The sequence below is a fragment of the Formica exsecta genome, unplaced genomic scaffold (genome assembly GCF_003651465.1).
Source record: "Formica exsecta isolate Colony F162 unplaced genomic scaffold, ASM365146v1 scaffold489, whole genome shotgun sequence".
NCBI classification, from domain to species: Eukaryota; Metazoa; Arthropoda; class Insecta; order Hymenoptera; family Formicidae; genus Formica; species Formica exsecta.
In genome coordinates this window covers 396,708-423,643 of record NW_021852127.1, presented here as the reverse complement: position 1 = coordinate 423,643, position 26,936 = coordinate 396,708, and the positions used below count along the sequence as shown (strand labels likewise).

At 30.6% G+C, this 26,936-nt stretch overlaps 2 protein-coding genes across 3 annotated transcripts; one reads left to right on the top strand and one right to left on the bottom strand.

Annotated features, from left to right (window-relative positions):
• Positions 1–9,467: 9,467 nt before the first annotated feature.
• On the bottom strand, positions 9,468–25,549 carry LOC115241435 (SEC23-interacting protein-like). 2 transcript variants are annotated; one of them, XM_029817198.1, is made up of 10 exons: positions 25,464–25,548; positions 25,227–25,396; positions 15,074–15,511; positions 12,968–14,727; positions 12,173–12,658; positions 11,407–11,584; positions 10,831–11,288; positions 10,345–10,714; positions 9,912–10,239; positions 9,468–9,827 (listed from the first exon to the last, which is right to left on the bottom strand). In XM_029817198.1, exons 1-10 carry the CDS (start codon positions 25,481–25,483, stop codon positions 9,572–9,574), a joined length of 4,464 nt encoding a protein of 1,487 aa, XP_029673058.1. In that variant the 5' UTR covers positions 25,484–25,548; the 3' UTR covers positions 9,468–9,571. The 2 variants fall into 2 exon arrangements, with proteins under 2 accessions (XP_029673058.1, XP_029673059.1); XM_029817199.1 differs by having other exon boundaries at positions 9,475–9,827; positions 11,407–11,557; positions 25,464–25,549.
• On the top strand, positions 16,543–25,219 carry LOC115241436. Its single transcript, XM_029817200.1, has 9 exons — positions 16,543–17,119; positions 17,331–17,380; positions 21,418–21,524; positions 21,639–21,971; positions 22,057–22,400; positions 23,122–23,278; positions 23,550–23,676; positions 23,781–23,954; positions 24,120–25,219. The coding sequence occupies exons 1-9, from the start codon at positions 16,809–16,811 to the stop codon at positions 24,305–24,307; spliced, it is 1,791 nt and encodes a 596-aa protein (XP_029673060.1). The 5' UTR covers positions 16,543–16,808; the 3' UTR covers positions 24,308–25,219.
• Positions 25,550–26,936: the final 1,387 nt, after the last annotated feature.

Here is a 26,936-nt window from a genome sequence, read left to right as displayed (position 1 = left end):
CACACAATGTCAATTTTAGCCACATGTATCAAATTTGGCGACGTATCGCTTCAAGCAAATTGATATTAGACATATATTTATAATCTTAAATATACAAAATTATTTTAATTTTTAACATTTGATGTACATCTTAACACATTTTATGATATAATATATGTTATACAATAACTTATAGTAATTAAACTTTTCCACAAAGTTATAGTATTGTCATATAATACAAGATATTGTATATTCTTATTATATTTTTATAATAAAAATCTCAAAACAAATTCCAGATGTAAAAGAATTAAATCATTACGTTTATTAAAAATTATTTTAACATGATTTTACTTTTTAGCATAAATAAAGTACAATGAGTATAATGTCTTATAATTGTCAGAAAGAGATGTCAGTATTGTTTCTCTTCGCATGAGTCTTTATATGGATGATGTCATACACTATTGTTACAGATATCTATAAACTAATCTAACATTACTATTGCACAACCATATGAATCTTTCATTTTAGCTGCGTTTAAATTAATGGGATAGCCGAAATATACGCGGCATCAGGAATATAAGACAGAATGGTATTTGTTATATCACCTGGTACATTGTACAATGAAAGGATCCACCTGAACGTTCCGTCTACTTAAATTCAATTAAGGAAACTGCTCGCGCGCGCGCGGACAAAGCACGTTCCGAATATCTTGCTGAAATATTTGAAGAATATTTGCGTTTCAGTTGAAAGGCATAATTAAAAAAATAAAGTAAGATGTTGCTGAAGGCAATAATGATAAAAAACCTAAACATAATTCAAACCAAATTAAACTCGAAATGGTGTGTGTGTGTGTTCTTATATTTAATTTAAAAAATTGATTAATTTGTCTACTAATTTTATATAAATAAATTGATTACCTAATTGATTTGTATTTTCTTACTGCGAAGCAAGCAATATATTTTATGAAAATATATTAACGCATTACAGAATAGCAATAATGGATTTATTATTTTACTAGATATTACAAAGTGCGAATAGTCAGATCCATGCCGAATGTAAACGTTCAGCATTCTTTCATTCTTTCTTCACGACAAAATATAATACACAAAAATATTTCGTCTCTGGACCGTCATTTTTACGGGAAATGCGCGTTCCATAAATCCGTCCCGCAGCGGTAAACCCCATCTGCAGGAGGTTTATAGCTAATAAACGCAAATACCTACCGCGCTGCTTATGCGGAATACGTAAAATATTGATGTACATTAACTATCCCAATGATACCGGGGATGACGGCGTCGTCATGCTAGCAATAGCGATTCGATATCGCAAGACTGAATAATAATTTTAATAATTTGAACGGAAAATAGAGTTTGTCTATCTAATATACAGAACTATATTCTTCGTTGAAAAACTTTTCTACTATTAGTCAGATCCCACACATATACATATAATATTTTATTTATATTTTATAATAAAATACATATTATATAATAATAAATTTGTTATAAAATAATAAAAAAATTTCTTGTTTTAAAAGATTGCGAGAAAATGTTATCTGAGATAATGCGCATTAATAAATAAGAAAATTCTTGAAGTATACCTTATTTTAGAATGATTTACAGTGATTTTAGTGTTTAGTAGCTTACAAATATGATGCGTTCTATTAATTAATACTTGTTAGCAAATACTTTAGATAGACCCTGTATCTTTAAGACATATTATCGCGTAGTCGCTATCGGAGATATTGGAAAAACGCTGCGCTTTTACTTGACGGATCATGATAGGTGCGCGCGACACCATTCAGCAAACTAAAGAGAAAAATAATAAAATTGCGGAAAATATTCGTGTTAAATGTCACTTTATTATCCAGGATAACCGCATTGAAGCTGCTAAAACGAAAGTGAATAATCCGTTTAGCATTATCGACAGTAGCAATTAGCATTATATTATATACAGCTACATGAGAAAAAGTGAAAGCTTACATTCTTCCTTTCCTACTTTTCGTCACGTAAATCAGGAAGCAAAATTGTCTCGTATATGTAGAAAGCTTCACGGACTTCAACCGCTAGATATTTTTTTACCATTTGCAAACTCATTAGTTAAATTAGTAATTAAAGCAACTATATATTAAATTTTACTTATATATATTACATGATGTAACTAACAACAATGTTACAATATGTGTTTATTTGTGACGATTTCTTTAAAAATTATATATTATCAAAATAATCTTTAAGATCATTAATAAATTGAGCAATAAATTCTTTAATATATTAATTTCTAATGTACTGTATAGCATAATTAATTATTTTGAATAATTAAAAAAAACTGTAGGTATAACAACATTTTCTTTTCAAATGTACAATCAAATAACAAACCCACCATGTTATTACGGAAAATGTGACAGTTAAGTAATTGCATTGATTTTGATTTTAATGGAATTTGTTTCTCTCATGCCCCATATCGCTACCTCTCTCGTTCTTCCTCTCTTATTACAGCCTTCATTCTAGTTTACAAAATACAATTGTTCGAATATTAATCTTCTTGATTCTTTTACAATCTCGTGTTTTATATCACAGTGATAATTTTATTCCAGTAAATATATATATGTCAGTAAAGCTAAAATAGAATTGCGATATCATACAATGCTACCATTCGACGTTACTGTTAACTATCATTGTTAACAATTGCAGGAATTATAAAAGAAATACGTTTTTGAATTAGTTAATGTTTTGGTAATATCTATCAGACAGTAATATATGGGAAAAAAATATATATAACAACTATTTCAATTTTGTTTAATATTTAATTGGCGAATATTCTTTCGGGGTTAGTAATATCAACAATTCGGTTTTACTGGCAATATTTATTTATTGAATTGAGGAAGGAATATCCCACGTGAAATTTATCTGTACTATGATTGAATTTTTTTATTCGGCATCAATATTGATGTACACATGTTAGGTATATGTATGCACATATAAAATTGTTACTTTTCAATAATGTAAATGTCATGATATAAGCACAAACATTGAAAAATTTATAAATATTCTAAACAATATGAAAAAGCAAAAAGTTATTTAAACAAAATTTTTAATTAATTGAGTATGTATATGTGTGAGAGAGATCTTTCTAAAAAAATTATATTATATGGATTTTACATTATATATGTTTTTATGTATGCAAAATGTACAGAAAAGAAACGTATAATTTATAAAAACCAATAAAAAAATTGCTTAAATTAAAAATGTTTAAAAATATTTAATCAGTAATATGCTAAAAATATGAAATAATATTACCATTTTAATGTTGTAAGGTTAAACCGCATTTAATAAAAATTTTTTAAAAAGAAATAATATAATGTATATCATATATATAGACATGTGTAAATAAAAAATTTGTAAATTTTTTCATAGAAATTAAGATTACTTATGTTACTAAACACAATGTTTTTTCTAATTAAAATACTAATTAGAATTATGTTGAAAAATTAAAAGTTATGAGGAAAACAATAAACGTAAAAAATACAAATTTACTTTTTTAATTGCTGTTATCCATCCTCTCCAACTGTTCCTTTAACATCTTTAATCAAATATACACGGAAAAAAAATGAGATTGACGTTGCTAATATTACTTCGCGAGCCACATAATATCTTCCGTGATAGACAGCGCATATCGCTTATATACTTGCTGCTTAATGAAGGGACGAAGAGAAAAGGAGCGCTAGGAAACAAGGGAAGAACAGTGACGATGAGGAAAAAAACTTTGTGTGACGTATACACGAAGGTGGATGATGAACAAGTGTTACGTCGCACGAAACCGCACCGTGCAACGAGCGTATATCTCGTGGTGCATGCAACCCAACCAGAGTATAGAAGAAAAATAATATATAACAAGCCGAGAGAGGAAGGCTGAGAGAAATAAGTGAGAGGCTAAATCTTAGCGAATCTTAGAGAATCAAGGAGAAAAGTGTACAAACCTCTGCGTTTGATGGTCTCGCGCGTCTGCCGTGTCCGCACGTTTTGCAATTACATTCGTGGGCGTTTACGTCTCTGTCTGACCATTGTTTTTGCGTGCAATCACGTAAGTGCGTACGTGGGTGCAGGCTTTTGCAAAATCGTCTCTTTGAGTAAAGAAATCCACTAATCTCTGTTTGCATTTGTCTACGGGAGCGTGTGTGTATAGTTTTGTTGATAAATTGCAAAAGTTCTGTTCTTATTCAAGAATTTAATTCTTAATTTGCAGTGCTATAACACCTTCACTCGATAATTAATATCCTTTGACGAAAAATGCTGAGCTATAATTATTAGTATTTTATAATATTATCAATCGAGAGAGAACATCTTTTAATTTAACAATATATACGTGCTCATAAATAATGACAATAGAAATGAGAGAAATGTATGAGCAAAATTCTTTATCTCTTATTTTATCTTTATATAATAAATAATTTTTTTATTAAATACTTTCTTTTTATTTATCTTACTTTTAATTTTTATATTTTTCTAGAGAACATAAAATTAAAATCAGCGCTATATTGCGCTTTCAATTAGACAATAATTTAAAAAATTGACGTGGCGGTATATCAGATCGATGTTATCTTAGACGATAGAAAGATCATATTACGTTCTGAAAGTTAAGTGACTATTAATGCAGCTATGTTAAGTAAGACGTATGTTCACCTACTGCTCGCGATTATCGATATAACGACAGAAGTGCCTGCCTTAATGCGGGCTTCCGTGCAAACGATACGATTTTTGAGGGTGGAGTTCGCAGATCACGAAAGAGAAACTGGCTTGTCTCGGTCCGCGTTTCGACCGTGATAACGTATCATGTAAATGTAAATGGCCAATCGTACGCGAAAGGTGTAACTTTGATGAGTTAAAATCGATTGTGTTGAGATAGATAGCAAAAATAATACACCCGTCTATTGTAAGAAATTTAAAGTATATTGTCATCATACATTGCATTGCTCGATAGCTTTTTATAGTTACCAATTTATTTACCATCACGTTTTCATATTTTGTATTCAATTGCACAATAATTTTAGATAAAATTTTATGACATATGAAGACTGTTATATAGTTGCGGAAGAGACGCAATAACGTCTTACCTCTTTGCTGATCTTGCAACTACTAACGGTGCCGATGTGCGAGAACAAAGCACGTAATAAATTTTCTGTCATTGCACGATCCAAGTTGCCAATATATCTAAATTAATATCGATAATTAAAGAAGCAAAAGATCTATTATTACATGTACGTTTATAGAAAAAAAAATATATTTATTTCCTTTTCTCAAACATAATTTTAAAAAATTCTAAAGACATATTCTTTATGATCTAATTTTAATTATATACATGTGAAATATTGTTTCTCCTGATTTCAAACTGTATAAATTTGTGTTTAAAAATTCTATTTATTTGGAAATAATCGAAATCATTAACATTAAGATATGTATGAAGAAGAAATAAATATTAATTTGAAATTCACGATTAATTTGAAATTCGAATTCGCGATCGCCAAATTTTGATAGAGAGTAGTATAGTCACGAAACAACGAGTTGTTTCAGAAAATATAGCGAGGGATGGATACGTGCCAGAAATCCATATGTCTGACGGTCGAATTAGAGCGGAAATAGGCAAAAATCCAAATTTCCGAAATGTATACCATACAGGACGATACGTACCGCACGATAAATTCTAAACTCGTAGCCGGAGCTCGATTTCCGTAATGGAAGAACAATGAAGAGTGCTTCAGGAAACAATACGATGATACGGGCGGCTGTTACGTGAACGGAGCAAGAATAGAGCAGTAGTAAATGTCATCGGAGTCGCGCATAAAGTTACCATTAACTCGTTATACGTATCGTGAAATAAAATGCACCGCAATACGGACATACATAAACTAAGCTCGGATGACTATAATACTTCTTCATTTAATCACTGAAAGAGGAGCTTGATGCGCGGAAATAAGAATATTAGAACCATTAAATTGGCTGTATAACATTCTAAGAGAGATGAAAAGAAAACTCAAACGATAGTTCAGAATTTATCTTAAACTACAAATTTTTTTTTAAATAATTTTTTTTATTAAATATCTACATAAAAGAATACTAAAGAATAATGGAAATTATGAAAAAAACGACAGATAGATTAAACATTTAAATAATTACAAATATTTTGATTAACAAATCATGTAAATTTGGTTAGTGTTTACGTTAAATATCACAGAAAAAAATTTGTGCTATATATTTATATTAAACTATATATGACATACATTCCCTTCTCCTCCAAGTAATATTTTTTCGAATAATTTTTAAAGTGATTTATTACTGAAATAATTTATACATAAATTTTATTAAGATGAGATATATGTGTGTGTGTAAGTAATCATAAAACAATACTTACAAAGTTTTCGGCGTTGTATCGTTCGACACATTTCCCAGAACTATTTTACGCTGCGATGCGAGCTGCTATAAGCGCAGCAACTTTCCGCATACTTACACATTTAAAATCTTATAATTTTACTTAAATATATCTTATGCACAACTAGAACATAGAAGGTCTAAACTCTTCTAATAATGGAATTGCAAGTTCTTAGCACGTGGATCTTGCAGACTGCCAAATAGCCTGCTAAAGTAAAGAGTAAGCGGCAAATTTTAATTCTGAATTATACACTCCCTAAATTAAAAAAATAATTTAATAAACTTATATATATTTTTTTTCCTCGACTTCAAAACTTTATTGCAATGTTTAGAATAAAAATTACCAGTTTTATTTAAATGCATATATGTGAATCGCATGTATTGTTTATATAAAATCTCAATTTCTTTTTATATTAAGATTTTTTTACTGTAAAATATTTGTTTACGACTTCTATCATGCGTTTGACTTAATAAATATAATCCAGTGCTTTAATGAAATTATATTAATAAGATCTACTTTATCAATTTCTTCAGGAAAACGAAGAAAAATATATCTTTCTTGTGAAATTTACTCTGCCACGGCCAGTTACTATAAATAATTTGTAAGGAGCTATCGTAAATGTCATGGAGTTTTTCCGAAATGTAAATCACTCTTACCATAAAGGGCTTGTTGTAAAAATCGTATCCTTACCTCACTTTATATAACTGCCATTGAGCGTAAACGTCTGTCTTGTAATGTATGTATGAGTATCTTTCCGCATGTTGAAAAGGGAAACAAAGCTACGTGTCATGCACACAATGTAGTAAAGCATAACGAATGGTCAGACAGCCAGATTTGAATGGCATTGTGTATGAAAGTAATACGTAGAATAGCATATTTTTTTTCTAACGAGAAAAGGAGAGAGAAGAATCGCCATTCTTAAAATATAGTAAATTTTACAGAGACTACTATTTATATAAGATCGTATAAGTATGTATTCTTATGTTAATTTTTCTTCTAGATGTTATACTTTACAAAAATATTTCATGCAAAGAAGAAATTGCATTAATATAAACTTTTTGATTATTAAATATTCAAATTTATAATAGATTATTATTTATTCGATATTTTTTATGGTGCAATTTAAATGCAAGACTGTTTATTCATCTTTATAAATTCTCGTATTTATTCTCTTATGTATTTAATAACAATACTTATCTTTAAATTTATTTGCTAGTTACATTAATATTAATGTAGTAAAGAGAAGTACATGGAAGCACTTTAACTCTTTCGATGTCTATATAGTTTCACGATTCTTGTTATAATTTGACGAAATTACAAAAAGATTGATGTACAACGTGACTTTTCATGTGCATGATTATTCGCGTGACAATATAGGCTTGGCCGTACGTATTAAACGCCGTCACGTAAAAGCCGGCACTTAATTTCTCCAATTATAACGTATGCGGGTCACCGTGAAACGTGCCGACCGAAAAATCCTACGTCGAAAGATTTGAAGGAAACATATTTCAAAGTCAGCCAAGCTAGATGGTGAGGATATAAAATAGTAGTCGATCAGCGACGTCAACTTTTACGGATCGTGCCCACAGCGGCCACAGTTGCATGTCGAAAGCGGTGCCTTTCGGAACCGCCGAGAAGCCACGAAGTACTGCGAAAAACTTAGTTTTGCGAGGACGATAAATCATCTTGAAATTCGCCGGGGCTGACAGGCATGTAGTTTTACGAGAGCCTGCACGCAAAATGCAAAGCAGTCTCGAACCTGGTGAGCTTGCACCGCAATTAATTAGCGTTTCGTGATAGCCGTGCATGTGCCGAAGCATTCTCTTTTTTTCTCCTAGAACCGCTAAAGCTGCTCGCGCGATAAGGTGACGCTATTCGCTGATCCGATTGGACATGTAACACCATTTTAAGGAACATATCGGCGCACACGCTGTTCGACTGCACGATATCGAGATTATTGCCAAAGTTTTTCATAATTCTATCACGTGTCTCTATGGCTATACCTGAAATACACTTGGAATTAATACTGTTAATATCAATTAAATAGCGATTATATAACGATTATATAACATATGCGTAAATTTGTAATCAAATTATATGAAGGAATAAAGTTGCAAAAATATAAAAGAATACTGTAATTTATTAAAATTCGTGCATACATAAGAATCAAAATTAGTATCTTTTTATAATCCGTTTAGACAAATTATAAAAATTTATTTAATCTACGTATGTATTTACATGTTATTTCATATTTGCGCATTTTTGTCCCAATATTGATATCTTTTCTGTGCAATATTTTATACATACCTTCAATCATACAATTACAATTGCATAACGTTTTAATGTCAATATCGTCAATAATATATACGAATATACATTAAATATGCAAATAAACGAAATAATTAAAAATTAACAATTATTTAAATGTACCAATAGATTGAATTATTCTTAACATTTTTTTGTCATTAACACCTAATAACTGATTTGTTACTACAAAACTAAAAATCGTCAGAGAGAGGAGAATTGATTACATAGGCCGATTTCGTAATATAGTGCAATTAATATTTCATATACATATATCTCTTAATTAGTGCTTTGTAATAAAATTTACAAATAATACACACAAAAACACTGTAAAATACAAAGTTTGATTTTTCTTCTGCATTTCATCTTTTCTTTTTAATATCAATGTTAGACGTGTAATTTTTATTTTTTTATTTTAGGTATCAACTGAAAGTAAATTTCTTTCTCAACGTGATTTATTATCGCATTAAGAGAGAGAGAGAGAGAGAGAGAGAGAGAGAGAGAGAGAGAGAGAGAGAGAGAGAGAGAGAGAGAGAGAGAGAGAGAGAGAGAGAGAGAGAGAGAGAGAGAGAGAGAGAGAGAGAGAGAGAGAGAGAGAGAGAGAGAGAGAGAGAGAGAGAGAGAGAGAGAGAGAGAGAGAGAGAGAGAGAGAGAGAGAGAGAGAGAGAGAGAGAGAGAGAGAGAGAGAGAGAGAGAGAGAGAGAGAGAGAGAGAGAGAGAGAGAGAGAGAGAGAGAGAGAGAGAGAGAGAGAGAGAGAGAGAGAGAGAGAGAGAGAGAGAGAGAGAGAGAGAGAGAGAGATTAATTTTACTTCTGTTATATATTCAAATTAAAAGAGTAAGGTCGGAAAGATGTGTTGTCGATCATGATTTTGGTACAAAACCAGTCATAGGTGGTGGACCAACAGGTCTGCTTGATATGGGTACTGTAGGATCTATTCCCATAACAGATGTTCCTACGTTGCTTTCACTGTTTGACAATGCAGATGATAAATTCAAAGATGGCGAAGGAGACACTCTCTCAATTGACATTGTTTGCTGAGGAAGTTGCGCATCTGTCTGAATACCTCTAGATCCATATATTTCCTTCAGTATCAATAGCATAGTATCCTCAGATTCCCTAAAATTAATCAAACAATATAAGAATTAATAGGCAGTAAATATAACGTAATATATTTCTCACAACAAATATATCTAGATTTACCAGTAACAGATATGGCTTGTAAGAGCAAAAATATATTCATTAATATATTCAAAAGGCGCTTCTTGAAGCACGTAATCTATTCTTCGACCACCGTTAAGTTTTCCTATTTTTAAATTGGCACCACCATCGTCGTTGTTATGTTGATCTGGTATACTAGGCTGCTTCTGTAACTGTTCCTCGACAACTTTATCGATCTCACGTTCCAAAACTTGATTGTCTGGTTTGTGAAATAAGGCTAATTGATAGAAAGAGTTCCACGTATTTTTTACGGAATCAATTAACTTTTGTTTCAAATCTGCTCCGACACGTGCCATCGTTTCCTTTAATTCTGCAAATCATAAACATTAATAAATATATGAATTTTTCTTCATTAAAATTTCTTATCATATAAATTATCACATACATTATAAAAATAAGAAATTTTTAAACTCACCTAAATGCATTCTTTTCCTGCCTTTGTGATGTGGTATCAGCATAGGTCGAAATTTGTGAGCTTCAGGATTAATCAAGGACTCTACTCTATAAGCTACTGGATCAAAAGGATGAAAAATGTTGAAGAAAGCTGGACAAGTGGGTAGAGCAAAGTTTTCTCCGAGAGTATCAATTCCGCGAACCGTTACAAACATGCCAATCGGACTGCCGAGAGCAAAAAAAGCACGCGGATGAAAATTGAGCTGCGGATAATGTATGTAAGGTTGGCCAGTTCCTGCCGCGCCCATTACAACATAACTGATTCTTCTACTAAGACGTCTTTTCAAAACAGCTGCCGGCATTGGCTTAATGGGCCCAATACTATCATTATCCTGCGATAGCGCGATAAACATTTTACTACTTAAATATTTTAAATTGAGATAAAAAGTATTTAAATTATCATAAGATCGAGTAAAAAAGCGGTTTTTTTTTTTTTTTTTTTACTTACACCTTCCTTATCACTGCCAGTATTGTCATCGTTTTTTCCGTCTTCTTCTTCTTCTTCTTTCTTAACGGGCTTTTGATGGCACAATAGATCGAACAAGATTAAACTGCCCAATGAATGACCACTTAAGTATATTTCTCCATCAAAGGTAGGATTTCTTTCTTTAAATAGAAAGTGCAATCTATTTATCTCACTTCCGACGGTGCGCATAATAGTTTGACAATATATGGGACTAGTATAGAAAAGTATATCGAGCAAAGTATCATTAGTAAAATGTCGTAACTTTGGTATACTCTCCAAAGTGATAGATTGCAACTTTTTGTCGATTCCTGTATCCTCAGAATGAAGTGTTGTATGCCAGGAGATTGGCAAAACTTCTATTCTATTTACGATTCCTTGCTCGCCCGCAGTACGATAATGTGACTGCACCAATTGAAGTGATATACTTCGAAATTCATCAACTGTAAAAAAAAAAAATTTTATAAACATTAATATATCGAAATTACATATTTATAGATTTGACAAGTGATCATTATAACTAGTTTATCCGGATTTAACGTGACATTTTTCACAACTTACCGACTTCTTCTACAGTGCGGAATTTTAAATCGCAAACACTACCTATACCATGAACGAGAAATAGGAGATGATCTACTTTTTCGGGCTCACCCTCGTCTATATTGAATTCGTCAACTCCTCTTTTAACAACTCTTGGTCTACTTGCAGCACCCTGTAAATATGTAGTGTCCTCTGAACCCTGTAGAAATTAGGATTCACCATTTCAAACAGAACCATGCGTGTATTATAAAAAATCGCGTCTTAAGCGGTAAAATAATTTATCAAAAATAATGAAATATTTTAAAGAATAATTGCATAAATTGGAAATAATGTGTGTGGTATAAAATAAAATATAATTTTAAAAACACTGAAAATAAAATGTTATTAAGTCAAAATTAAAAGCTTAAGTGTAAACTATAAGCAAAGCATTTTTAATAATATATTGAACATATAAATTGCATAACAAAGAATAAATAATTTTTAACAGCACATTTATTCCATTTTAATAAAATATAATAATATAAAATGTTTAATCGCAGTGACAACGGAACAAACTGTACAATATTTCAACAATAGTAAAATTAAAAAAAAAACCTATGAACAAACATTTTAATACAAAATTCATACAATTACATATCAGTGTAATTTAGTATCATTACACAGTTTATTAAGCAGAACTTCTATAAATTCAAATTTTCCAATTAAATATTTCCAAATATAAACTGCTTTAATTATTATATAATTTTATTTTAACGTTGAATTTATTATATAAAGCTTGTTTTCTTACTGCACTGTTTCCCCAAGATCCTGCCAAATCCGGCGAAGTTAGTTGTAGATAATGAACCTGAACTGTTGCGCTATGGAAGATAACATATTCTCCGTTATTCAAATCAACTCTTCGATTCCAATTGTTCGTAAGGCATGCTTGCTTGTATTCCTCCTCGAGCTTTACAGCAATGCTTTCGTTGTAAGGAATGTATCTCGATTCAGTTGCTCCTTTGAAGAACCAAGAACATCGTCTAACTTCGGTAGGCGCACCGATCCAATACACGGGCGTTCTTTGACGACGCAAAATATCGACGTCGTAACGACCACCCTCAGTAGCCACTGTGGTTTCAGGAGTAATATCGGTAGAATTATGTATTTCTTCTAATTTTAAACTATCCTGCATCGAAAACGGAAGCCATAGTATTTTGTTCTCCACCTCTTTGCGGTAGAACCAATGATGGTATACCGATCTGTACTGCATATGTTTATCAGAAGATCCAGCAGCCTAAAAAATATTTATTTTTTGTGAGTATAATAATATATTTTTATGCATTTTTTAAATAACAAAATAAAATAAATAAAATATAGCTAAAAATGTTCTACTTATATAAATACAAATATAAAAATATTGTCTAAAGAATTTATTAATAAAGAGATAAAGGAAAAATATAAATTAATTACATACATATAAAGAAAATTTATTAGTAATTAATATTATTAGTAATTTGTATTTAATGGCAATATTTTATGAGATATTCTTTTGCCTAAATCTTATAAATAAATTAGGAATATGGTATGAGCGAGATATTTTTACCCAATTTTGAAAACTTGGTGGAATGGTATCTGGTGTAGTACGAATCGGCGCATTAACCGACATTTGAATAGGGTTAAGTGTGGCTGATCCCGTTGGTTCAGGTATTGCTGTTACCATCGAGACTGCAGGCGAAGAATATGCAGTATTTTCTGCATGAGCAGTATAAGATTGCTGTAATCCACTGGTATTCTCGTACAAGGATGGGTTTTGATACGATTGCTGTTGAGAAGATTGTTGATTGTATGTATGTGAAAAAGTCAGTTGTTTAGGCAATTCATTTGTAAATTGAGCAGGATTATAAAATGTTGGCGTTGGCGATTGGCTGGGCACGTTATATACTGGCTGGTTAGATATAACGTTTAACACCTGCGATTGAGAAGATTGATCGGCATTCCAAAACGGTACGTGAACCGTGGAATCAATCGCTGTAGAATTAAAAGCCGAATTTTCTTGAACTTGCTGCAAATTTTTTGTCGCATCAACTATTAAGGTACTTGGTTGATTATAAGAAGGATTTGTATTCTTCTCCTGAGAGAAATTCAAGAATCCGTCCGGTTTTGTCGATTCAAAGAATACACTTGCCGATTGCTCCGTTGGTTTCGGCGGATTGTAGAAACTGCTTTGCGGAAGTTGAACAGGCGGTATGTAATTCAAGCTTGATCTTTGATCTGCGGGTCTGTCTGCATATACAGCGGAGCTTGGCATAGATGTCGATTGCGATTGGAAATATTGTTGAGGCAAATGTATGTTCGACTCAGCCGCTTGGTTATCTGTTACAACCGGATTGTTATCCGTATGTACTTCCGGGCAGATCACAGATTCCGCCGCTGGCTCTTGCCCAAGAAATACGTCACTCCAAGTGTCACTTCCAGGCTGAGCGGTTTTCTCTTGAACGTTATTCAACTTTGCCGTGTATGATTCATCGATGAACTCATTTGTAGCCAGCGGCGTCTCGCTCTGCGCTTCGAAAGATTTCGTTAATTCAGTAGTAACGCTAGATGAAATTTCATTAATTTTTGAAAAGGTCTCGGAAGTTGTCACGCAAGGAGAATCTTGTTTTTGCTCTGCAAGTAAATGTTCCAACTTTTCTGTCACCTTGGCTGCTGATATCGGAGTAAATGTCGCTTTTGTCTCCTCCGATATCAATGACGGTTTATGCGCAGATTCTGTAGTTGTCTCGGGAATACCGTCTCTCAAAAATTCCGACGATGATTTTGGTTGATTTGGCTTTCTAAACGCAACCACTTCTCTGTCTAAATTAGATGCCGGTAGGATATCTCGATCCACGTAAGGTGCAAAGCCGGCGAATGAGACGTTCGCCGGAGTGTTCTGTGGCGTTGTGGGCTCCAATATTTGCGCAGATGTCGGTCTTGATGACGACGAAACAAATTGCGATGGCGTAGACACGGAAGAACTTTCAGAAAATTGATTCTGAGTTGTAAATGCTACGGATGAGTTATATGTTGTTTCTGTTGCAACTGGATTGGATCGAAATGAGCTACGAAGAGAACTATTTCCCGATAGCTGCTCAAACTTTGGAAGCTGTTCGGGTAAAGAACTAGTCTGTTGTACGCTAGAATTGTTACCCTGCACCGATTCCTCCGACTTAAACGGATTTAAAATGGTCGGCGGTGCAGACACATTTTGAGTAGGAAAGAATGTTTGTACCGTTGGGCTCGGCTTTGCATTGTTGGTCTTTAAATCAGGTGGAGGCGCATACTTCAGCCGTCGTTGATTACCAAGTCGATAAGAAATAGGCGCTTTAAAAAGAAATAATAATTAATTCTAAAATAATGCTCTTGAAACATAACATCGTTGCTATATTATATAATCGAATGAGTCAAACATAAAATAATTATCTGCGTGTATAAACAGCACGTAAACAAAATTAAAATTACAAAATTAACCTTGGATTTCTACTAATTATGATTTCTTGGAATAGCTTTAAATAAAATCGCTTTACGTATCACTTAGTTACTTATTCAAACATCACGTAATTAACTAAAGATTTAATCAAAACTCGTTGTGATAAAAATTATGTTAAATCATTAGTAATTATGTTAACCGAGAAACAATTTTACTTACAAATTAATTTTAGACACTCACCATAACCAGATTGAGGTAAACTGGGCGGAGGATTCGATACAGTATCAGTGGAACCGAAAGCAGCGAATCCTGATAAGTTTGTATTTCGAGGATTCTGAGAGTTAATTGCTAAGAATCCTGGTATTTCCGACTGAGAATCACGATGTCCTTGTGAAGATACGTAAGGATTAGGTTCGTGTACCACTCCGCTTGAAGTGTCATCGATTGTTTGATTTATTTGCGATCCCAAAACGTCGGTTTTAGCTGATGACAGCGACAAGTTCGGTAGAGAAGAAAGAATCGTCGTGAAATATCCCGATTTTGCTGGCTGATTCACTGTATCTTTGTTCTCCTTTGACTGAAAAGATGCATCCGTAGAAAAATTCTTCTGTATCTTTGATGGAGACTGAGATTGAATATTAGCCGGCTCCTGTCCTATGAAGTTGTCGAGCTCGGCATCTAGAAGAAAATGATTTAACTTACAATTATCGATTTCTAATATATTATTTTTTAATATTATATATTTGATTTTCTGATATATTTGTATATATCCGTATGCGAGAAATATATAAAAGAATTTTGTCTATCATTATTGCAAACATCTTGCAATAATTCATGTAAATATAGGAAAACATGCTTAAAATAAGAAATTATATCACACAAATAAATTTTTCTTAATAATATTTTTGTGAATATTTTTCTCTCAAAATATAGAAAAAACATTCTAAGATTTTCAGAAATTAAAAAATAGATACATTTAATCATTTTTAATTAATCGGATATAATAACGTCCACAAAAAATATCTTCTTCTAGACAACTAAATTTTCCATGTTATTTATGAACTGTCAATATTAGACAGGATGCAATGAACGTAAGAACCAATGAAAAAGATAATGCTATCGATAATGCTCTTACTCTTTGACTTAGTCTTTGATTAGATGAGCATTCTGAGAGATACTTTGTATTATTGTTTGAAGTTTTTACATTGACGTAACTTATTCATAAGCGCAAATCTTTAAGGATAATTCACAATAATTAACAATGACATTCGCGAAATTAAGGAAAAACTCATTAATAGTTTTCAAAGATTTCGTATTTGAATTATTGGATATCAATTCCTCGGCATCGTCATTAAATTATTATAAAAACAGACAACTTATATATTAGTAAAAATACTTTTATGCTTGTATCTATTCAATAAAAAAAATTTGTTTCTGTTATACATAATCATAAAAATATATGCAATATCATTAAATTTAATATAATATATAAAACGCTTATATAATTTGATATATAGTAATTAAAGAAAAGCATTTAAATCTTATTATACGAGTATAAATAACCAACTTATTCAAATTTTATTTTACTCTTTGTTTTAATAATAAAAAATGTTTATCACTTTTTCTCAATATAACTTTGAAACACACTATGGAGAACATGCATATTATCTCATAAATATTAATTCTATAGTTTAAATTATAAAGCATTTAATCTGAGATAATTACATAATATTAAATACTACAATATTTAAGTAATAAGTTTATCCAACTATTGTGTATCAAGCTTTACTCATAACGAGATATCTTTGATTGTGCAACATACGTTACGCCCAGATTTACTTTTGCACTCATGTTATCGTCAATGTAACTGAAGACATGTTACCCCCTTGGTAAACTAATGTGAACGAAACTTTATAAGTACGCCGCACATTTTTACTCTAGTCTTTCCGTCGAGTATTTTCCCTGCGCTTACGTCATGGAATCACGCGTGTATTGGCTTTTTGTCATATGTTATGTGGCTTGCATTCTACGCAAAAATGCACTCGGTGTATCAATGTCCGTAAAAGTTTTCACGTCGATTAATAACGCTTCTGGATCGGAGAGAGATGCGGGAATACTCAAAACAGAAAATACACGAACTGTGCAATCAATCGAGACAAAAACGAGATTGGATGGGATTACTCTAAAGGATGGCTGGTCTAAATTTGACATTCCGTTAGAATCTCCGAAAGATCTATCTGAGATAATAAAATTTCCAAGCGATTTTTTAACAGCAAGATGTTCTAGGTTTGTTATGTCAATTAGTGTGACAGTATATATTTATATTAATAAAACTAAAATAAGAATTATTATATAGACGAGACTTTAATTCTTTTTCTTATATTCTAATTATATATTTTTTTTATTTCTCAATATATACATAAATATATAATTACAATTATTTTAGAAAAATTAATTTGTATCTGAAATAAAAGAAACAAAATATTTTTGTTGGAAGGTACTGCATACAACAAGTGAAAACTGGTGAAAACGATTCTGTTGTGAAAGGTATTTATCTTTTCTTTTCATTCGCCGGGGAAATAAAAGCAAAAAGAACAAAAAAATCTTAACGTAGAGATATTACATAAATAATGTTTTATTAGATTATCAATATTATTGACGTTGTTTATCATATTCGATTGAATGACGTATATAAGTTTTGCAAATTATGCTATTGCTCTTATTGTTAGTTTAACTTTTAACACTAGATATCTTGAAAATAACTGATGACGCATCATTAGATAATATTTCAAATTATTAATACAGGATTACAACAAAACATATACTGATGACAATAATCTTATTATAAAGAATATATTAAATAAATGCATGTATATATATCGCATAATAAATTGATTTAAAATACAAATTATATATAAATTAGTTTTATATAATTATTTTGATGTTTTAGATAATTTTTTATTGGGTAATAGCCTGAATACAAAGATAGAAAGACATTTATCTATCGATAATAAAAATTCAACAATTTTAGACAATTGTCAAGTAAGTTATTTTTAAAGAAACACCAATTTTGATAAATACTATCACATATCTATTAATTAGATATTTATCTTTATTTGAGCTCTGACATTGTAAATACTATAAATATTATAAATATAGAAGAAAAGTCGATTGATCAACACAACAAATTTTATTTAAATTTAGAATTTATTTAAAGCCTTGAAACTATCCAGAATTCATATTTTAAAGTTTAAAGTATTCTTTATATACCACAACAAAATTTTCCGTTAAAATATATATATAATGCATTTTTTTATATATCGCAGAAAAAAATTAGTGTACAGGGAGAAGGGTTAACTTGAACGAATATATCGAAACCAATTTTCATAGATAATGTAATTGAAATTTTAATTAGCATTCTATGTTTGTGTGTGTGTGTGTGTGTGTGTATGGAGAGGAAATCTTTCGCATGCAGTTCTGATTCTATCTATAAGCACATACATGTGTGCACGTACATATACTCTATTTTTTTATTTTTTATATACAATAAGAAGACAGTATTCTGAATGTATGTGTTTTTGTTCTAAATATTTATCTTTAATTTTATATATACATTTATTAATTCGTGAAAAGCATTATGTTGACGTTTATAATATATATTATGTGATAAAAAAATATATTAATTGATCTGAAATAAGATTATTTAATTAATCTTACAATTAAAATAACACAGCATGCGATTGACTAGCGTAAAAATATATCAATATCTATTATTCTATTCATGCGATACTGAATTTTTTAATACACCTCATATATCACAACTGTCTTCTATTTACTGAAATATCTTTTGTGCAAAAAAACATCATTTAAGAGGATGCCGGATACCGACAGAATGCAAATATTAGTAGGATTGCAAAATATTTTTGTTGATTATAGATATCAACAAATCCTTTTCCATAATTAAAGTATACATAATAACGGAGTGCGGGGTTTATGATTTCATATGAAAAGTGAAAAAAAATTAAAAAATTACAGTTTTGTTATCGGCTTCTGCCGTCAACATTTACTTAATATAAAAAACCTGCAACCTGCACGTGCCTAACAAGTGAACTCCGCACTCGGCATTTTATCAAAGAGTATTAGTGAACTTCGAGAAGTGAGTTTAGAAGCTTTATAAAAAAGATTTTACTATGCAACATTTTGCACACCGAAATGTTTCTTACTAGGCTTTCAAATACATTTTCAAACGTTCACTTATATTCCTTCATGCATTTCCGAGTGGAGAGGTATCCTATTTTGCACGTACACACCGCAAAACCCTTATATTAAGCAAATATATAATTATTATGGCCGGTAAAACAGGACGGTCCGGCATTCTCTTAAACCTTGTAACAAATTGTAAAAATCATATCATACTAATTTTTTTACTGATGTATTTTTCGGTTATCAGATCTATATAGAACAGTGTCGCTACATCCGTCTAACCTTCATACACCAAGGACAATATTGATCGAGTGATTGCTTAGTATTCGTTGTATTACACTGAACAGCCACATCACACAAGAATTCATACTTGCACTTATTATAAATATTTTATTTTTAATTAATAGACAATATATCTGTCTTTTCACGAAATCTTTATAATCGGTAATTCAATTCAGCTTAAAATAATACAAAGATGAAATTTAATAATTCTCTTATCAACAAATTGTGATTTTTTATCGTCAATTTTAATTTACTATCCAAACTATCGAAATGTTTACTCCAAGAACAATTTTCACTTCCAATATGCACATTAACGGACAGAATGAGGCGGAAACCAGAAATAATGATGTCGTTGGCATGTTGTGCACAACACGGAAAGGGTAGTTATCGATGCGCGCAACCTGCCACCAAGAGGGTGGTGCGTGAAGCTAACAGGGGTGGGAAATTTAAAATACGACTTAAATGTAATCACTTTCTTTGGAACGGGATGAGGATAACGTCACGAAGAATAATTAACGAGTGATAATCAAAATTGTAAATCTTGATTATGTATCGTTATAGTAATGCAACTTAAAATTATGAACTTATTTTTTTTATATGTATGTATTTATAAACTCTTTTTTAAATTTTCATTTTTTATGAGAAGTTCTTGGTATAAATAATTAACTGTCTAACGACAAAAGTATGTCAATTATATTTTTTTCATTTGCTTTATAACCTGGTTACAAATAGCTAAAGAAATTAAAATAAAATAAAATATAAAATAATAATAATTTGACGATTTTCTACTGATTATTGCATTTATAAATATAAACATGATAATTTTAATAAAAGATCTGTGTGAGACGCAATATTATTTTAGTATAAAAAGAATTGATTTTATGTCATTAATAATAAAAGATCAAACAAATCTTGAAATGCAAAACAGTTGTACTCAAAAAGAAATTGGTTAATAAATTTCATATCAATTTATTGCATTAACTAAATAATGCTAATTAATAATAGAATAATAGACTATAAATCAAATAAAACGACATACGTCTCGCAATTTTACTACAATTGTGCATAAGAATCAGATAAATTCACTTATCACGATGACTAATAATTGGGTTTTTATCACAATCAACAAGACAAAACACTCACTTTTATCTTTGCGCGATTTAACTGTCAAAAAAACACGCGAGTTGCTCTTGGGTCCACACGTACTCTCGCGCGGCTGCCAACTTCCTTGTAATACGGCAGCCGTTTTACAACTGCAATCCGTCGGTTTCTGGCTCGCCAATACACACAAGATTGTGCAATTCACGATGCTCTTTGGCCACGGCTCTCGCTCATTCCCTCTCTTTTATTCTCGCTCATTTGCATCCTTAGGCATGTCGGCCCGCGCAGAAAGAAACAAGATCTTAATAAAAAAATTGTTTTCTGTTTTCTACGATGCGACATTTAAGATAAAGTTAAAGAGAAACAGACATACAAAAAATATGCAATCGTAAATAAATCTATGGACTTTTCTTGCAAATAAAATTTACATATCTACTTTCCGCTATACCGTTGAATATCTCGAAACTTTGCCAAGGTTATTATTATTCGTATAATTATATTTTTAGCCAATCTACGAAATATCTCTATTTCTATTAGTATATGTTAAATAAAATTAGTTGTAGTTTTGAAATGATTGTAATTATTTCAATGCTTATCTCTTTTGTATAATCTCTTAGAGTTTCCTTAATATTGTATTTATAGCTCTGTGTTACACTTTTAATTATTCTTTGCTTCCCAATGCTGCAACAAACTTCAATAGAAATCTATTGCTTTCACTTTCGTTGGCATAGAAAGTTAAATAAAGCCTTTATAGGCGAAAGTTCTGTTTATGCATCCGAAAGATGAAATTTCCGGAATGAATTCCGAAAAAAATATTGGGTGCATCATTTAGTGAACTTTTTAAAAATTGATATAATACATATATCATTTATGTACGATAAAAAACGAATCACTAAAAGAATATAATATTTTACTACACTATCTAAAAAATATTACTTATTAATATTATATTTAAGAAATATATTATTATAAATTCTTATTTTTACTATTTCTTCTAGAATTCAATATAGAAAAGGACTTTAATAAAATATTAGATGAAAACAGACAAAAAACTAAAGCAACGAATATAAGTAAGAAAACTGAAGAATTCATCAATTTAAGAAAAGTAAGTTGAATAGCAGCACAATATCTTTTTACATCTTTTGCATTGTACACTACCATACATAATTATCAGGATATACTTGTACGTAATCATTACAATTATGTATATATTCTAAAGGATATTCCCGAGAATATTGGCAACAATCAAACCAGTATATATGCAATACCTGTAATAAATTCTAAAATAACTAGAAGACCAAAGTTCGCACGCGTGTTTGAGAGATCGGCAGAAATTATGGATGAAAATAAAACAAATAATGACGACGAAACAATGGATTTCTCTGATGTATTATTGCCTTCGGTGGAGACTACTGTAGCAAAAAACTTCATCAATTATTCGATATTTTCTCTACGCGCACGTAATAATTCTCTGACGAGTTATGGTGACATTATAATTCCACAAAATGCATCAATAAATAGGAAGGCATTTAATAGAAAAATATTAGCTCTTGTAAGGCATTATATATATATATAAATATTCTCTCTCTCTCTCTCTCTCTCTCTCTCGTTCTATAAATAAAATTCTTACTGTGCAGAAGCAACAACAGAAAGTTCAACCGCGATCATCGGAAATTGCATCATTAAATGAAGATATCGATATAAACGATGTGAAACTATCCACTAGAGATAATGTATTAATGCAAATACATACACAGGATAGCGATCAAGATTTTTCAACGCAATTTGCTAGAAATATTGGAAATTCTTTTGAAAGAAAAAAGATACTGCTAGAAATTAATGCCAAAAGTAACTTGATTGCTGCACCAGGAACAACACACAGAGTGTTATTTGATGTGACAAATAACTGCGTGCTTCCAGTGAGATATGCAATTCGAGCGAGAAGTTCGCCATTTAGAATACTCAGCATAATGCCAACCTTGTAAGTAAATCAATTAATAAAAATAAATACAGATTAACTCGTTTTTAGAAAGATTTAAATTAGAATATATTGGCCAGTACGAACCGATAAGCACTGATGCCCATACAACGTATATAATACATTTGCAATTTATATAACGTAATTCACAGTAAATACCAGCTTAGATTTTTATTTAAGTCTTTCTCAACCAATGTACAAATAGTAAACTGTTGATTGAATAAAAAATGTGAATCTGTACAAATAGCCTTGAATACAAATCTTACATCAATAGTAGTGATCTTCGACATTTAAGCAAAAGAAAATAAGTAATATTTTTACAAGTAATATTTACACAAAAATTTGCCATGCACTGGCTTGTATTTAACTTCTATTTAAATTAATTAATTAATATAATTAAGATTATTACAATCAATTTATTGAAATTAATATAACCAACTTACTAATTTGTAAATAATATGGCTTATATATTTTGAAACCAAATTATATATTAAATTTTATTTTTTAAGTTTAAATAAGTATTATTTCTCTGTTTTATGTGTGTATAAATTTTTATATTTTAAAAATGTATTAATTTCTCTGAAAAAAACCAGACTGTATTAAAGCGAGCATAATTAACACGAGCTATGAAAAGAAATGTCATATATATAAAAGCATCCGTATGATTGTGCTTTATCTTTGCTTTTGAAATCTGTGGTTATCTTTGTTAATTTGTATGCAACAGCTTATGGTTGTATCCAGGACAGACAACTAATGTAGCCGTGGATATCGTTGTACCATTGGGTACTCAAGATACTGTTAATACACTCACATTGTCCATCGATGGTACGGAAATACCGGAGAAGACAGTATATGTTTACGTTCAAAATGCAATTTCTAAGGTAAATAAGTGAAGATATAGCCAATATTATATATACAATTCTAATTTTCTTTCATATATAAATTCCCCAACTTTAAAGAAACAATAGTTTATAAAAAATAATAATACAGAATAATATAAAATAAATTATACGCAACGCGAGAGTTACGATATATTCTAATTTTATATTTACATAAGATTGTATATTTTATGCCTATTATTATTATAAATTGTATTATAAATACTTATACTATATAAATTTTTAATTATCTATGATTTCTCTTTGCATTTAGAGCATCGATAATGTAAAACCGACACTCGATTATACGTTCAATAGCAATTGTGCTGGTAAACTGGACAAAGATAGTTGTGAAAAAACATTTTGGAGTGTTGACATCAACGTTCAAGATTCCGATTCAGGTATTCGACGAATGTTTAATAATATAGATAGATAATCAATATATATAATTACTAACCAAAAATTTCTATTTAATTGAATTACTTATGTTTTTTTTTTTATGTAGGTTTAAAACGCGTTATATCGACTCCAAATGGATTATATTTACGCACAAAATTTATAAGCGGCACAAAGGACCGTGTTACATTTTTTTATTTATCGACGTGTTGCTCAACAACAGCTACTATTACGGCAATAGATATATCAGACAATGAGTATTCTCGTAGCATCGACGTCACAGGTAATTTTTTTTTTATTGCCGATAAATTTCAATGTATATTTGACATATTTATTTAACAGAAATTTATAATAAATATAAGATGCCGTAAATATGAAAATGGCATGACTGTATAATGTATAATAGTATCAAAAGATCAAATGTCATGATAACATCTCATTTTTATAGCATGGGACAATCTATCGCAAGGAGAGATAGCAGCTATCGTACTTGGTGTATTACTACTACTGTTTCTTATAATACTTCTTATTATTGCAATAGTTTATTGCGTTAGTAAAAGGAGTAGCCACGATCTGCCTTACACACAAAGATATGGTTCTAGACCGCCTGTTAGATCCGAAAGAACAAGCTTCTAACAATATGTTTAATGAGAAAATTAACTATCATTATCACAACCAACTATACCATAAAAATTGTACATTAAATTTCTAAAATATCTATTATTTAGTGTATATATATATAATGCATTTAATAAATTTTTATTGTAAAATATAATTGTGTTATTTTTTAAATGTTACTAAACTGAAATTTAAATTACATTACTGTATATAAATAGAATATATATATATAAACTGTAACTTTCTATGTTTTAAGTTGAATAAGAAATTATTCATTCAATTACTATTTAATAAAAAAAAGCACCAATATAACTTATAATAGACATATTATTAATAATTTTTTTTATGTATATATAGATTCTTTCAAATTTATCTAGGCTAGTTTGTTTAGATCAATTGCATATTTTAAACTTAGATTTTTATATCTTAATATTCAAATTTTATTTATATATAACTAAAGAGAGCATATAAACAAAAAAATCTTATATGTTGATCTTTGTATCATTATTTGAGTTTTTATACATATGCGACTATATAATTTTGGGCATAACTAAATGTGTGGGCCAAACGGATATACTGAACCGTATATTTAGATAGATATAAATGCCTTATGCTCGACTCATTGTCAGGGATTTTCATCACGTACTGTCATTTCTCTCTGCAATATCGACTGTGCAAATGATGAAGGAATAACAGATGTTTGCCAACGAATGCATTCTGGCAAATACAGAGGCACGATGCAAGAAAGATCAAGAGCAGTAAAACGGAGCAAACGGAGTAAAAAAAGAATCATTTTCCTGAAGAATTATTTCTTATGATTACTTCTTTGCAAATCACACTTTGCAATCGATCGCTATCCAATTTTCTGTATTATCAGGTCAAATCATATGAAAAATATGCTGGACCTCGCCCACAGCTTCTCGTTGAATAAACTCACCGTCTCGGAGTACGGCTGACGCGGGTGTAACTGGTACTAATAATGTATTCTCCGTGTAACTGTCAAAGGGAAAGCCAGGACCAGCAGCGGACAACAACGGGTTTTTCACTTTACGCGATGAGTTGTTCATGTTCACTATGATGTCGGAACCCACACAGTCCACAGTGGCACTGACATTTAAGCGTAAATAAACACGTGGGACTTTAAATGCTCTTATGAAATGCAAACCCACGTTACCTTATCGTCCACGTAAGCATGTGCTTATCAACCTATTTAACAGTGAACACGTTGCGTTGCGTTGTACCTCTTCGTGCTCTTATGGAGCGTGACTGTCTTGGACAAACGTCGACTACATTTAGGAAGTTTTGTATCTTTCCGTTTCTACATTGGTATTATATCTAGGGTATATCAAAGATGGCGCTAAAATTCGCCATATTTGTATGTATATCAGATATCAGTCAGTACTACAGACTTCTATATATTATACCTAGATTGCTAACACGGCTATATTTTGTCATCATATGCTGACATGTGAAACAAAGGCAGTTATTTAATTAGACAGATTGAAAGCATATTTATAGTGTATATATAAGTAAGTGTAAGAATGTCTGTGGCCAGTACATATATATTAGATGCTAAAATTAAAAAAAGTACATGTCACATGCTTTGAATCAAACATACAAGTTTTATTGATTAATCATAAATAAAACAATCAGCAGAAAATAACAAAAAAAAATAGAGAGTTACATGACATTTTATTAATTTATGGAAATTATTGTTATAGAAAGATGTCTGAGAAGGGCCACGCCGCCGTTTTTCGTAAGACATTTTTTCTAGCTAGTATAGTAGCGCCAAATGATTCCATTTTAGAACCCGCAGAACTACATGGCCAGAATCACTTTTCGGTGCCACGGTAAAATGGCCGGTTGGTGCATGTATGTGGATCCATAATTGTGGATCAAAAATGCGAAGAAATATTATGGATTTATTAATGTTTTATTTTTTTATTAGTTGCGCATGATGCTTTGTCATTCTAGTATATACTTTCTCTACGGACAGTTATAATAATCTCCACCGACTATCTAGACATAGACAGTTATACACAGTGAATTAAAAAGATTCAAACTTAACTGTCATTGATAATAACGATCCCTATTTCGTCAGCAGCCAGTCTTAATGAAATCTTGGGAGATGTCTAAATTTCTCTGTAAATGTATGACTATTCCATTCTTAACTCGTACTAAGAGAGAATTGATGCAAATTTTCTCATTAAAATGTTCAAAATAAAATGCCCACTTTTAATTAAATTACTCTAGAACTAAAAACTTATGTATAAAAATTTAATACGGCTTTGAAGATTCTATTATATAATATAATCAATATTCCTTGAAAAGATTTTTTTCATAAAAGTAATATTGTTTGTTCCTAAGTGCACAATTATTCCGTTCACAATATTTGCAAAATATAATATGCATATAATTTATTATAATGATATAAGAGAATGTACTTTTTTATGCAAGCAATTACGTAAAAAAATATGCAGTATAACAAATAATATATTTGTAACAGTTAGTGTTATATATCTTCTTTCGTTTGTCTGATGGCATACACACATTAATATTTCGATATGATACAGTTATGATCCGTTTGTTGTTTTCATTAATCAAGAATTACTTTAATCAACGTGCTTTGACTTCCACAGACTCATGT